Genomic DNA, 14,467 nt, shown 5'->3' with positions numbered 1-14,467 from the left:
TTATACCTTGGTTATGCACACTCTTGAATCGTGTACTTATTTTTTCATTTATGTACTATGAGAGACATTGTTTACAAGTTAATATAACACTATAAATATAAGTGCCAATGTGTCTGAGAGCTGCTTTTCTGTTCTGACAGACTGACATCTCTTCACTTCATGTCACAAAATATTCTCTGCAAAGTCTTATCTGCAGGAAACAGTTAGTTACACCCCACTCAACACAATGCAATGAGAGCCGCAAATACATTTTGCTTAGCAAGAAAAAAATCCTTCAACTCACATCAAAAACTCTGCACTATCTATGACAGCCCTCTCGTCGTTACTGTGTAAGTTCCCTGCCTTGCGAAAAACTACTGAAGATGATAAGAATTACTCACATAGGAAGAATACATTTGGATTACAGTTTCACTTGCAGTGAGGGAGTTGACAGAGACATAGAAGAGCTATAGCTGAAAAAGATGGAGGAACACCGGATTCATAGATCAATACAAATGATGGGTCTCCTGATATTTGCTCTCCCACATTACTCTGACACCTTAAATCTAAACCTGGTTAACTTCACTGAGTTCTCTGGCCCTGAGGGAAGCTTCTTTGGCTTCTCTGCAGATTTCTATCAGTATAGCAACAAAACGTGAGTATTGCAATATACTATTTGGTAAGTTTTGGCTTTGCTTCAATCAGTAGGAGTTGCATCGTTTTTATGGTATCTGTTAAACTACACTGTATAGTAAAAGTATGTGGACACCCCTTCAAATTAGTGGATTTGGCAATTTCAGCCACAGGTTTATAAAATTGAGCACACGGCCATGCAATCTCCATAGACAAACAATGGCAGTAAAATGGCCTTACTGAAGAGCTCAGTGACTTTCAACGTGGCACTGTCATAGGATGCCACCTTTCCAATAAGTCAGTTTGTCAAACTTATGTCCTACAAGAGCTGCCCTGGTCAACTGTAAGTGCTGTTATTGTGAAGTGGAAATGTCTAGGAGCAACAACGGCCCAGCCGTGTAGTGCTAGACCACAGGAGCTCACAGAACGGGACCGTCAAGTGCTGAAGCGCGCAGCTCGCAAAAATTGTTTACCTCGGTTGCAACACTCACTACTGCCTCCGGAAGCAACGTCAGCCCAAGAAGTCTTTGTCGGGAGCTTCATGAAATGGGTTTCCATGGCCAAGCAGCCGCACACAAGCCTAAGATCACCATGAGGACTGCCAAGCATCGGCTGGAGTGGTGTAAAGCTCGCCTCCATTGGACTCTGGAGCAGTGGAAACGTGTTCTTTGGAGTGATGAATCACACTTCACCATCTGCAGACCGACAGATTGATCTGTGTTTGGCGAATGCCAGGAGAACGCTACCTGCCCCAATGCATTGTGCCAACTGTAAAGTTTGGTGGAGGACGAATAATGGTCTGGGGCTGTTTTTCATGGTTCGTGTTAGGCCCCTTAGTTCCAGTGAAGGGAAATGTTAACACTACAGCATACAATGACATTCTAGATGATCCTGTGCTTCCAACTTTGTGGCAAAAGTTTGAGGAAGGCCCTTTCCTGTTTCAGCATGACAATGCCCCCATTAACATCCAGGCTGTATCACAACCGGCGGTGATTGAGAGGCCCAGCATCGTCCGGGTTTGGCCGGTGTAGGCCGTCATTGTAATTAAGAATTTGTTCTTAACTGACTTGCCTAGTTAAATAAAGGTTAAATGTAAAAATGTCAACAACAACAAAAATGGACAAAGCGAGGTCCGTACAGAAATGGCTTGTCGAAATCGGTGTTGAAGAACTTGACTCTCCTGCACAGAGCCCTGACCTCAACCCCATCGAACACCTTTCTGATGAATTGGAACGCCGACTGCAAGCCAGGCTTAAATCACCCAACATCAGTGCCCAACCTCACTAATGTTCTTGTGGATGAATGGAAGCAAGTCCCCGCAGCAATGCTCCAGCATCTAGTGGAAAGCCTTCCCAGAAGAGTGGAGGCTGTTACAGCAGCAAAGGGGAGAACAACTCCGGCTTAATGGCCATGGTTTTGGAATGAGATGTTTGACGAGCAGGTGTCCACATACTTTGGGTGATGTACTGTATATGCTGGTATTACTCTTTTATTAAATTGGGAAAGGTATGTGGGGTTGGAATGGCTTTTCATCAGATGCTTGTCTGAAATCCCAAAGAGAATATTTTAACCCTAGTATTTTCTGTCCCACAGCATCAGTGTTGTGGTTGGGGCCCCCAGAGCCAACACCAGTCAGCCAAGAGTCACTGAGGCGGGGGCTGTGTATCTCTGTCCCTGGGCACAGACAGGAGGGGCCTGTACTACCATGACCTTTGACACAAAAGGTAAACCTTTACTTATCAAAAGTTCTATTCATGCATTTCTAATTTTTTTCTAAAGTTGTAAACATATTAGCATACTGTAGATCAGTAAGTAAGTAAAGTAGATATTTATTTATTCTGGGCTCAATTACAAAAAAGGTTGACAAACTGAGCTGTCTGATGTAACTACAGGTGATGAGGTTTATCCTCACCAGAACTTAGTGATGAGCTCTTCAAAGTCCCACCAGTGGTTTGGTGCTACTGTGCGATCCTCCGGAAACTACATTGTGGTGAGTTTTTCCAGCCGTTGTGGCACAATACTCTTCCCACTCTCTCACTCTTTGAATTCTCATAAACCAGTCACTCATTTTGCTGTGAGTCTGAAGGCCGCTGTATAGAGTCACTGTGCAGTATAGAATGCATCAGATATCCATCCTCTAAATCTTTTACAGAACCCCTCTCCCTCCCTCAATGTATTTTTTTTCCTCTCCCAACCACCGATCCCCTTTCTCTTCTACCAATGTTTGTATGACTCTGCTCTTTCTTAACTGACTTTCTTTCTCTCGCGGTTATTCTCTACATCACTTTGTTTTACCCTTCTCTTTATCTCTATATAACGTTCCTTCTCCTTCTCCCCCTCTTTCTCTTTCTCTCCTCCTCCCTTCTCTCTCTCCCTCCCTCCCCCTGTGCCAGGCCTGTGCCCCTCTGTTCCACTGGAACGTAATAGATGTGGGGGAACGTGACGAGGCCCAGAATACTCCAGTGGGGACCTGCCTAGTGTTGAACACACTGACGGGGGAAACGGTCAACTTCTCCCCCTGCAGAGACGTCATGACTGAGAAAGTTTACAAAGCCCTGAAGTACAGTAAGAGATATTAGTCATGCCAGTAGTACCTGTAAAGTACAGTAACAGGTTCCTCTGTTGTCCACTCAAAACTTAAAAGGCTGCATTTATGCATGCAGCCCATTTTTGATATTTTGCCACTAATTGTTATTCTGACCAATCAGATTGGGCAAAAGAACAGAATTGGGCTGCCTGTGTAAAAGCAGCCAAACAAGCATCTCGTCAGAACTGTGGCGGTAATTGAGTATCATTGTCACTGCTATGCCACAAAACTACTAGGATATTCTTTCTTAAAATAGCTGTTGACTTCATGTTCAAAAGTTTGCCTGCTGGTCTTTCTTTCTACTCTGCGTGTTTTCATCTTTGATCCTGATCTTGATTCTCAGATAACGACAGACGATACTGTGAAGTGGGATTTAGCTCCGACATAACAAAGGTGCCCGCACTCCAAACATTTCTCATCAAACTTTTTCTTTTTTGATTCATATAATGTTATATACTACAAAGTAATGTACAGTAGCAGAATAGATCAGTTAGATCCACATAGTTTATGATACTGTAAGGTAGTAATTACACCAACAGTGTTATGATACCATCTATAACAATAATTTGATTTGTTTCTTGCTGTACTATTCTAGGAGGGAAGGCTCCTTATCGGTGCTCCTGGAGGCTACTACTTTCAAGGTAACATGTGCCATCTGGTGCCATTATTAGCCTGGTTAAACTAGATTGCACGCTACACCTGAGGTATAACTGCTGGGGCATAACATTGCTGGGGCATAACATTGCTGGGGCATAACATTTGCTGCTGGGGCATTGGAGCTGGATGCCACACTTGCTGAGGCTGCTGTGGAATGGGGGTCGGTTGCTTCTGCTGCTGGAGCATTGAACAAAAATGGGGTGGACAAACACTAAAACACTAAGAACAAGAAATATAAAATGTCACCATATATGGTTCTTCGGCTGGTGGCTTCCATAATTATGGTGGCTTCCATTATTGCACTGTTCGACACTCCTAGGATAAATGTATACATTAATAGCCCTGTTGTTAGGACGTCTCTGGGAAGGTTGATGATGACTGAGCATGATTAATTATCATATTATTATATAGTCTCGGAAATGCCAGACCTACGGCAAAAACATGTCAGAACATTGTTAATGTGGGAGGCAACCTGTCTGCTTAATTTGACTAATATTACTGAAAATATTCTGAAATATATATTTATAAACATTACTAAAGTGTCTTCTCCAAATGACGGTTGCTGTGCTTAACCTTTCTGTTGCAGGTCAGATCATCAGTGCAGGACTGCCTGAGATCGTCAACAGTGCCAAGAGCCAGAATGCCAAACCTTATGTGGCAGGACAAACCTATTCCCCTGAGATTGGTGGATACGATCGCTACCATGGTAAGAGGGTTACACGCAAGACTTGTGGTCTAAAGCAATGGTTTTCAAGCCTCTTCTCAGAGACGCCAAGATGTTTCACAATTTTGTTGCAACCCTGAACTAGCAAACCAAATTCACCTAATCAAGGGCTTGATGATTAGTTGAATCAGGCGTGCTACCCCAAGAAGAGGTTTGAGAACCACTGGCCTAAAATATTCAGTACAATGATATTCAGTGACATTCTCCTCAGTTCAATAAACCAGAAAGGTTTCGCCAACAGGGTATTCTGTGGCCACTGGCGAGTTCACTGGAGACTCAATACCAGGTGAGAAAGTTTCCGTCAAAAGTGTCCACACAACCAGATAAGTACTAGCCTGGTCCCAGTTTGTACTATCATTCCGACTCATTGTCATGCCAAACATTTGTTCATGTTTTGCATGACAAAGAATGGCATGGAATGTAATATTAGCACATAGGCCCATAGAGCAGTGCCCAGACTAGAGAATAACACTTCCTACACTTTATGTGCCTGGTAGTGATGGTGACAGCTGTACAAAACCTTCAAACATCTGTCAGTAAGATACAAAAGGTTGAAACATTTCTCAATAATGAATTAATGAAGTCTGTTTTATTGTGTTTTAAATCCGGTACAAGTATTTATTTTCTGTTTCAGATTATGTGGTTGGAGTGCCTAATGATCGCAACACAGCAGGCTCAGTAAGTGCTCCCGATGGCGTTATGATCATTTACTTTCATATTCATTTATTAGAGAGTGATCTAAGCTAACGTTGTGGCTTTGTATCCAGGTCAAAATCTATAATGGAAATACACGTGACTTTTTGGGAGTTAAACACACATTCTTAGGCTCTCAGGTGAGACTACATTTCCATAATTTCCATCACATTTTATTTTTATTTACTGGTTTACAGGAGAGTGATGAAGAAGTGATCACTATGTGACATGTCTATACAGATATGCCTTTGTGTTGATATCTGAGTGATGAGCAACGTAGTCCACTCAAAACCACATGCAACTTTCACCTTGTAGGTGGCCTCTTACTTTGGCCACAGCGTTGCAGTGACTGATATTAACAATGATGGGTATGTCAGAACTCTCGTACTTACTTTTTTTAGTCCTTGATCATGGAAGTATTAAACATGAATTAACCACCTGATAACATCTAAGCCACTGGTTGCTGGCTTGCTGTCTCAAGGAGCCATGAAAAAGAGCTCAAATGTCCAGCCATTCTTGCTCTGTCCTCTGTCTACTACAGAATAGACGACATCCTAATCGGGGCGCCCCTCTTCATGGAGCGTGTGTCGGGCCAGCAGTTGCAGGAGGTGGGCCAGGTGAGTGAAAACCTGATGAGTCCTGGGTGGTCGAAATGTTATCAAATAAATCTAGCACATGGGAGCATAGTGTGCAGTCTCCATTCACCTTTTATTAACCTTTTAACCTTTTATACCCAGCTCCGAGACAATTGATGTGTGTAATCCTTTTGCAGGTGAGTGTGTACCTGCAGAGAGAGCGCTCCACCTTCCACTCCAAGCCAGACCAGAAGCTGACAGGTTCCCAGTTGTACGGACGCTTTGGCAGCACCATCGCCCCCCTCGGTGACCTGGACAAGGACGGTTTTAGGGGTGAGGCTCTGATATACAATAATTTGACTTATAATATACGTATCTTCCCTTTTAATATAGTAACTGCCTCAGGGGCAGCAGAATCAGTAGTATCTGCTTTTCTGGGTAACTTAACCAAGGAATGATATTACATGTGAAAATATCCTCCGCAAAACACTTTAAATCTCCTTTCGGGAAACAATCTTTGATTTCATGATTCCCTCTTGAAATGCTACATTTTCTAATGATGGGGAATGCTTTTGTCATAGCAGTCTTTCAATGCACTCTGTCCATGGATTACTCATCACTATAAAGTGTTTCTGTCTCTCTCAGATGTTGCTGTGGGAGCCCCATCCTCAGACGTTGAAGGGAGGGTTTTCGTCTACATGGGGACTAGCGATGGACTGTCTCCCCAGTATACCCAGGTCATTGAGAGTCCCTTCCGGGCCCTAGGCTCTCCAGCACAGTTTGGCTTCACCCTGAGAGGGGCCACTGACATTGATTCAAATGGCTACCCAGGTTAGTCTGAAAACGAACTATTCGGAAACTGTAGGCTTGTTTACCTTGATTTAGAATAGATGCGGATTTGATTATTTTGGGTTATACATGTGTTTTGACTTGATTCTTTGATTCTAGCCCAAAAACGTGAAATAGTAATCTCATCAAGATTTGAGAAGTTATGGAACAACAAACCTTACCCCGGCCAACAATTCCCAACAATGTCCCTAACTCTCTTGTCAAGCCACAGTGTCCATCCTGCCAAGACCACTTGGAGATGTCAACCTGCATCACTTGGAGGTCACTCTCTTCCCTTACGACTCCACAATCAGCCTCTGGCGCAGTTCAAAAACAGCAGCAGCAAAGATTTCTGTTGTCTTTTTCATTGTAGCTGACTACTACCCAAGGACATATTGCCACTACTTAACAAAGTTCTCGTTCCTTTCAGTCCCAGTAAAAACGTCTTCTGACATATTGTTTGTCTCCCGTTCCCCTGGAGACGAAGGCAAAGTTTCTCGGACACAAGAGAGAGAAACAGAAAGGTCACTCATCCAGTGGAGTGGCCAACATTTGTCGGGGGAGAGCACTAAATGGAGATACATTTAGTGTCCCTTGGAGACTAGTGAACTACTCTCAACACAGCAATGCTTTTTGATGTGCAACACCACTGGCTTTTAAAGACACTCATGGCGCTCTTTGTCTCTTGTCTCCCCAGTGAGATTGTTACAGTTCAACTCTTTGAGACAAACTGGTCACTGTGAAAACGATTTCTTTTTTTTTCAGCTGACCTCTTTCCATGAAAATAGTTTTGTTTCCTACTTTAAGTTTCTTAGGAGTCACTGTGATATGAAAGCAGAGGTCCTGGCTGTTACCAAAGAGCAATCAATCCCATGGACTAGTTTTTGATACCCTTTCATGAGAAAGTGCTATCAATCATGTCATTTTTTTCAAAGCTGTTTCATGACTGTATATTTGTTATGTTTCAAAACTAGAAAAATAAGAGCTTGCAACTTGTTATTATCAATCTTTGTTGCCTCACAGATCTAATTGTTGGTGCATGGGGAGTAAATAAGATTGCTGTGTACAGGTACAGTAGTGTGAGACAAACAAACAGTTTATTTGTTACTTTAAATTAACTTGAGAAATGTTATCTGGAGCAAGTTTAACATATGCGTTCACAATGTACCCACAACGTCTATTCTCTGTTTGTGTGGGGTGGTACCAGGGCTCAAGCCGTGGTGATGGCCAAGACCCAACTCTCCCTCAACCCTGACTTCCTGAACCCAGATGTGAAGGTGTGTCAGCGCCCCACCACCAACGAGCCTGTAGCCTGGTAAAGATTCTTCTCATACCAGAGTATCATACCATTAGTGTGGGCATTATCCATAGCCGCGAGAAGTTGTTTGGGGGTGGGGGTGCTGCGTTAATTATGATGTATATTTGATATTTTTGTATTTTCAAGGGGTGGGGGGGTGCTGAAAAGACATTTTGCCTGCACTAAAGACACTATATCGGTCCGCTAATACAGCACTATTAAAGGTCCAGTGGAATACTTTTGTGACAATTTTTTTATCAATATTATTTTTTATTACGATTTTCAGGGGGTGCTGCAGCACCCAACTGGGAAGACCATTTATGATGGACAAATGTTTGTGTGCACGGCAAGCATGCACGTGTTGGCACTATGTAGAATTGCTGTAGTATCCTAGTGCCAAATATTTTATTAAGATGTGTGACATGTCTGGACAGTTCCTGGTTGTGTTAGACTGATATTTCCCGTGATGATGTGTGAATTTGTTATTGTAAATTCAGAATGGCATTATGACTGATGCGGTCTGTCTCGCTCCTTACAGCTTCACAGTCATGATGTGCATTAGTGTGTCTGGCCACAGCATTCCAGAGGAGATAGGTAGGAGACGCATACAGAAGTCATTTATTCCTGTGGAAACATATTCTCCTTCAGTTTAAGTTTTCTGTATGTTCAAGACACTAAATGCACTCTTGTAGTTCTAGATGCAGAGCTTCAGCTGGACAAGATGAAACAGACAATGGCCAGGAGGACCCTATTGCTGCAGACCAATCTGCCCCAAGAGTATTTTCAGCTAACCATTCAGAGAGATGTGGGAGTGGTCTGCAGGAACCAAACCGCTTACCTACGGGTGGGTTGCTTGTGCCAGTTTAGCCAATTTATAGGCCTGTATTTTGTATTACAACGGTCAGTGCTCAAAACCTGAAATAAAACCATAATGTTGCAGCAGTGTTCTTATCAGGCTGATGCCCCCAAGTGGCCATTCACAGAAGTGACACTACAACAGGCTCCGATCACAATACTATTAGTAACCTCACAAAAGGTTGTGAACACTGCTATTGTCAGTGGCAACAGACAAACCTGAAAGGGGAATAGATTGATATTGTCTTAACACTACGTGATCCACTAAACTGCAGTAGATCTTTACTGAATTTAAATGTAATTGTGGGTTAATTGCATCAATGTCAGTACTGCACCCTCTCTCTCTTTCCAGCATGAATCAGAGTTCAAGGACAAGCTCAGCCCCATCTTCATCTCCTTGAACTACAGCTTGTCCAACTCCAACTCCCAGGAGGCCATGCTGCATGGCCAGAGAGCTGTTGTCACACAGGTGACATCACACATTACATTCTAAATCTATTAAAACATTTTAATTTGCAAAGGAATAACATTTTACAAGTGGTAATTACACAGTCGAAACCTATGAATTACCATCGGTGTTTGTTTCTTTGGGCATAAAAATGTGTGCATGTCTGTGTGTTGTGCAGACCAGGATCATTCTGGACTGCGGAGAGGACAACGTCTGTGTCCCTGACCTGAGGCTGACTGCTGAAGCGTGAGTGTCAAACTCACCTGAGTTCCTCATCACTCAGTAGTGTCATCTGTTTTCTTGGTCATTCTACATTTTCAAGAATTTGACTAAGTAAGGTCTCGTGGGATCAGTGTGCGGGGAAAATAGGGTCTAGTTAGAGCATGTTATTCCTGTCTACTAATACAACCCTTTGACCCATCCTCAGAGGTACCGACCGTCTTCTGATAGGGGATGACCACCCTGCCCTGCTGGTCATCACAGCGGAGAACAGAGGAGAGGGGGCCTACGAGACCGAGCTGGAGATACGCCCACCAGCTAACACACACTACCAGAGTATGGTGACTGACAGAAAGGTGACTGTGACTCTCCTGTTCATAATAAAAGGGAATTGTTAACAGAGTGACATCAACTGTCCCACACACGTGACCTGCAGGAAAAACTATGAGCCCAGAGTTTTGCTGGTCAGGTTATGTGGTCAGCATAGCCTACCGGCCCTACGTAAAACACACTGTCTGCGTCTGAAATGGCACCCTATTCCCTATATAGTGCACTACTTTTGACCAGAGCCTCATGGGCCCTGGTCAAAAATAGTGCACTATATAATGAATAGGCTGTCTGAGTTTGTCATCTCTCCCAGGGCTTCAGCAGGTTGATCTGTGCTCAGAAGAAGGAGAACCAGACGGTGGTGGTGGTCTGTGAGCTGGGGAACCCTATGAAGCAGGGCCAGAAGGTAACCACCATGTAATTAAATATAGTAAAAGTAAATACCCTTGCACGTGCCTTGCATGAGTCAGAACGGCTCATTGGAGCAGGAGCCTATCTCCTGTTTCTGTAGCGTGAGGCAGCTTGATGGACACGACACTAATCTATCACCTTAATCTCCTTAAGGCTGTCTGAGTGCCAAGCAGAGACTCATTGGGTCCCATTTTTACAGTCTGTAGTATAACTTGGCCGGGGATCGAACCAACTTTCCAAACTCTGGCCGGACACACTGAGTTGCCATGGAATCACACATAGAATAATAGTGCCGTTCTGGGTCTTCACTGTCAACGGATGTGGGTGACATGTGACTGTGTGTTTGCAACAGCTCTGTTGTCCTGTCAGTCTGAATGATACAGTACAGTATGTTCTTCTCTCTGTCTGTCGTAGCTCCAGGCCGGTCTGTTCTTCAGCGTGGGGAACCTGGAGGAGGTGAAGAGCCACGTGTCCTTCACATTACAGATCAAAAGGCAAGAACAACACTTTCATCCCGTCTTGGGAGTTTAATGCCTTCGATGCTACCAAGGCATTGTTTTGGTGTTTTTAATACAACATTTTAATGGGGAAATTCAAGATCACTAAACTTAATGTTTAGTGTAGAGTGATCAGCACAATGTAAGGTATATTTAGGGTTTTTGAGATACACATGGTTTACATGCTTGTTAATCCAGTTGTCTGTATTTTAGACATTCAAGGTGTCAGCTGAAGGTTCATGGCTTTTCTAATGACACAAGGGAAATGTTCAGCATTCATTCAGCTTCTTCCTTCCTTTATAATCTCTAGCAAGAACAGCCAGAACCCTGACAGTAACGTGGCCCATCTGAGGATTGATGTCAGCGCTGAGGCAGCTCTGGAGATGCGGGGGTGGGTGGGCCTTCCTTCATTGTCCTCCAATTATCCTCCAATTATCATCAGAGCCATAAACTGTGCTGTTTTGTGCTACCATGGAAATGAGCACTCCTCCTGACTCCTGAGACACACTTTCTGTGTGGCAATTCAGAGCTGCCTTGCCAGACAAGTAGCAGACTGAATATCTAATATCCAAAAGGGATGAGTGACGTTTGCCATTGGAAGATGTTGTCTTAATGCGAGCGTATTACAGTACAGTAACACCATGGTTTCCTCTTGTCCTTGTAGTTATTGGCTTTCCCAGGACACGTAGTTACTAATTATCACCAGGACTATTTCATTATAAGACCAAGAGGTGCAAATTAAGCATCCTGAAGCAGTCTGATCCCTATATTCTACTAAGATCAGTGAGAAATGAGGCAATCTATTGGATCCCGGATCAGCTGTCCACGCTGCCATGCATGACAACAACCATATAATCATTGGCAAGACAGCACAAACCTATCTAGGACCAGGCTAGTGTTATCAGTGTTGTCCTCAGCATTTGGTCCACCCTTATAGCCTGTTGTTTTTTGGACAGGGGTTCCTCTCCACCTGAGTGTGTCCTGCCCATTGCCAAGTGGGAACAGAAGGAGCATCCTGCTGACCTAGAGGAGGTTGGCCCGCTAGTGGAACACGTCTATGAGGTAACCTTTTTATGGTTCACTCAGTGGTTCACTCAGAAAAGAATCAAAGCATCTAAGACATTTGTCTCTCTGAGGTTGGTGCAGTTTTAGGTTAAAATGCGTGACATCTATTTGAAGAGTCCATAAGGCCCTTATAGATTATGTTTTGTATATGTTATGTCATATATAAGCAAAGACAATGAGATCCAACTTAGTGAGCGAAATCTGAAAGCATGTATTTTTTTGTTGAAACACTCAGTTGAGAAACCTGGGTCCGAGCACGGTCAACGCTAGGGTGCAGGTAGAGTTTCCCACCCATCACCATGGAGACTTCCTGCTCTATGTGTTCGCCAACGCTTCTGAGGATTTCTTCACCTGCCACACTGACTCCCCTGACATCGACCCATATCAGGTGAGAGAGGTAGCATGATGTGGCCCTGCAATGTGCCAGACAGCAAATCTTTCTATAGCGGGAAAACTATGTTGTTTTTTCCATTAATTATGTTTAATTTAAAAGGAAATCACCATTTTATTTTATATTTGCCTTAAATAGATGCAAAACCAGCTTTTCTATTGTTCTTTTCATTATGTTTTGGTCATAAGAAATTGGAGTACACTCTTTTGTTTTGGCAGTTGGTGAAAACCGGGAATGATACTGTTGGTAAAGTGCACAAGGTCAAACAGAATGAGGTGGCACGGCAGGAGCCTCAGCGCAAAGAGACTGTTCACGTGGTAAACAAGTGTCGCCTCACGCGATTAACATAATGACATGCACCAGTGTACTTCTGACAGCAATACAATCAAACTGTCTTGTCTTTACTTGATACTGTACGATAGGCTAGTTCCTTTTTGCTGCAATTTCAGGGACAACTTGCAATATTCTGTATGTGCCACAAGAGGGGGCTGTACAACAAAATATTGCATCTCATGTGGACGGGTACATTCCATTGATGTGTAATGAGGGAAACAGGTTGACTCAGTTCGGTGTGTTCCTCTCTTGATTTCTCTACAGAACTGCACCAGTGGAGATACCTGTCTGAGGTTTGTGTGTGAGGCCAGAGGTCTGGAGAGAGGCTGGAGCGCTGTGGTGAAGGTGATGTCTCGACTCTGGGTACAGACCTTCCTGGAGGTGAGAGGGAAGAGGGAGGGAGGCAGGAAGAGGGAGGGAGAGATAGGGAAAGAGAGAATCACAGTGACATCTTTTCCACACAATTTTTCACTATATCTACATTCATAGGTGTAAAGGAAAAGCGCTCCAAGACAGCTCTGCATAATTTTGAGATAGCATTTTGTAAGATCTTACTTCTTTGACATTATTCCGTAATGATTATGGAACCCTAATTCTGTTTCCCCTAGAGGCCCTATGAGAATTATGTTCTCCACTCTACAGCACGCTATGAGGTTATAGATATGCCCTCCAAGATCCAGCCTGAAGAGCTGCCAAGTGGACAGGCTGAGGTAAAAAAAAAAAAAAAAATCCACTTTCCACTTCTACTAGTGTGTGACAACACTTATTTACTAATCACATAAATGACTTACTTGAGGCACATACACAACCTTATCTCACAAAGTTACCATTTCTTCAGTAGTCATTGGACATATTTAATTGGAGCCAGTTGACCATGTGTGTATGTGTGTGTAGACCCAGACCAGTGTGGTGTGGAGGGCTCCTGATGGAGAGAAGGAAGTGCCGGTGTGGTGGATCGTTGTGGCTGTGGTCTCTGGCCTCTTCCTCCTTGCTCTGCTAGCTCTGATCTTCTGGAAGGTAATGCACTGACATAGTTAAAACAGCAGGTGGCGCAAGATTGGGCCCTATAACTGGGTAGCATTTAGAAGGTGCTACTCAGCTATCATCTAAGTATTGATCACTCAGTCTTTTTTAATATGTTTTCTTAAACCTGTAACTCTTGTTTTAAATGGAGACAATTTAGAGGGGACATAAAGGAGAATGTCCTCAATGACACACAAATGAAACCGGAATCAGGAAACAATATGTGGAAATGTAAATGTTTTGTGTTTATGCTTCAGGTGGGGTTCTTTAATCGCAACCGTCCCCCGTGTGATGATGATGACGATGCAGAACACCTAGCTGGGGCTGGACAGTCAGAATATGCTGAGATGCCCCCAAACACAGATGACAAGCAAGCATAAACAACTGCTGTATCACCCTGGAAGCCCTGGTGTTTTAAGTATTTATATGGTTTGACACAGACGCCCACAGGTTTTCTGAGTGTTAAACTGTTTCACATGGTTTGTAAATGTTGCTGTGGGCTTCTTGTTTTACTCCGTATAACTGCACATTTTCTAAAGGTGCACCCTAAAGATGTTTTTTTAAAGGGTAACTTGTAGCTGTTGCATTTTGTATTCAAATAATCATATATTCGTGATTAAACACTTTGTGTCCTTTTGAAGCCAAACTGGCATTCCAATGTTCGCAGAGGGGATATCCTTGTTAGTGTGATGGCATCGACCTGCTCTCTAAGCAACCATTGTGTTGGGGAGACCATCATAACTCACTGAAGGCTGAGCCAGCTTCCTGTTGTTGTAGAGGGGAGACCCTAGTGACAATAACACTCAGACCCGGCAATCATGTGTTTATTATTAAAAAGAATAATAAATAAATACCCAGATATGGCAAGAAAAGTACAATACTTACACATGTTTTTTTTGTTGTTGTTACATTGACATTTTATATG

General features: G+C 43.3%; 1 protein-coding gene across 1 annotated transcript; it reads left to right on the top strand.

Moving 5' to 3' along the window:
* The first annotated feature begins 274 nt into the window (after window positions 1-274).
* Window positions 275-14,417, top strand: itga2b (integrin, alpha 2b). Its single transcript, XM_014192622.2, has 31 exons — window positions 275-634; window positions 2,206-2,336; window positions 2,505-2,602; window positions 3,006-3,177; window positions 3,543-3,592; window positions 3,795-3,840; window positions 4,443-4,562; window positions 4,822-4,866; window positions 5,215-5,258; window positions 5,348-5,413; window positions 5,589-5,641; window positions 5,815-5,890; window positions 6,046-6,181; window positions 6,494-6,679; window positions 7,700-7,745; window positions 7,884-7,991; window positions 8,512-8,567; window positions 8,666-8,817; window positions 9,181-9,297; window positions 9,455-9,522; window positions 9,704-9,851; window positions 10,136-10,228; window positions 10,648-10,727; window positions 11,041-11,121; window positions 11,687-11,792; window positions 12,031-12,183; window positions 12,405-12,503; window positions 12,784-12,900; window positions 13,128-13,229; window positions 13,414-13,536; window positions 13,800-14,417. The coding sequence occupies exons 1-31, from the start codon at window positions 462-464 to the stop codon at window positions 13,920-13,922; spliced, it is 3,168 nt and encodes a 1,055-aa protein (XP_014048097.1). The 5' UTR covers window positions 275-461; the 3' UTR covers window positions 13,923-14,417.
* The last annotated feature ends 50 nt before the right edge of the window (window positions 14,418-14,467 follow it).

Source organism: Salmo salar, chromosome ssa03 (assembly GCF_905237065.1).
Source record: "Salmo salar chromosome ssa03, Ssal_v3.1, whole genome shotgun sequence".
NCBI lineage: Eukaryota > Metazoa > Chordata > Actinopteri > Salmoniformes > Salmonidae > Salmo > Salmo salar.
Note: the sequence above shows the minus strand (reverse complement) of the source record. Positions and strands in the feature narration are given on the sequence as shown.

What these genes read in the sequence shown, in the direction of transcription:
- itga2b (XM_014192622.2), top strand. Translation starts at nt 462, where the DNA reads ATGGAGGAACACCGGATTCATAGATCAATACAAATGATGGGTCTCCTG. An exon ending in CAGCATTCCAGAGGAGATAG is followed by an intron (nt 8,568 to 8,665) that starts GTAGGAGACGCA and finishes GCACTCTTGTAG; the next exon opens with TTCTAGATGCAGAGCTTCAG. An exon ending in CTGACATCGACCCATATCAG is followed by an intron (nt 12,184 to 12,404) that starts GTGAGAGAGGTA and finishes TTGTTTTGGCAG; the next exon opens with TTGGTGAAAACCGGGAATGA.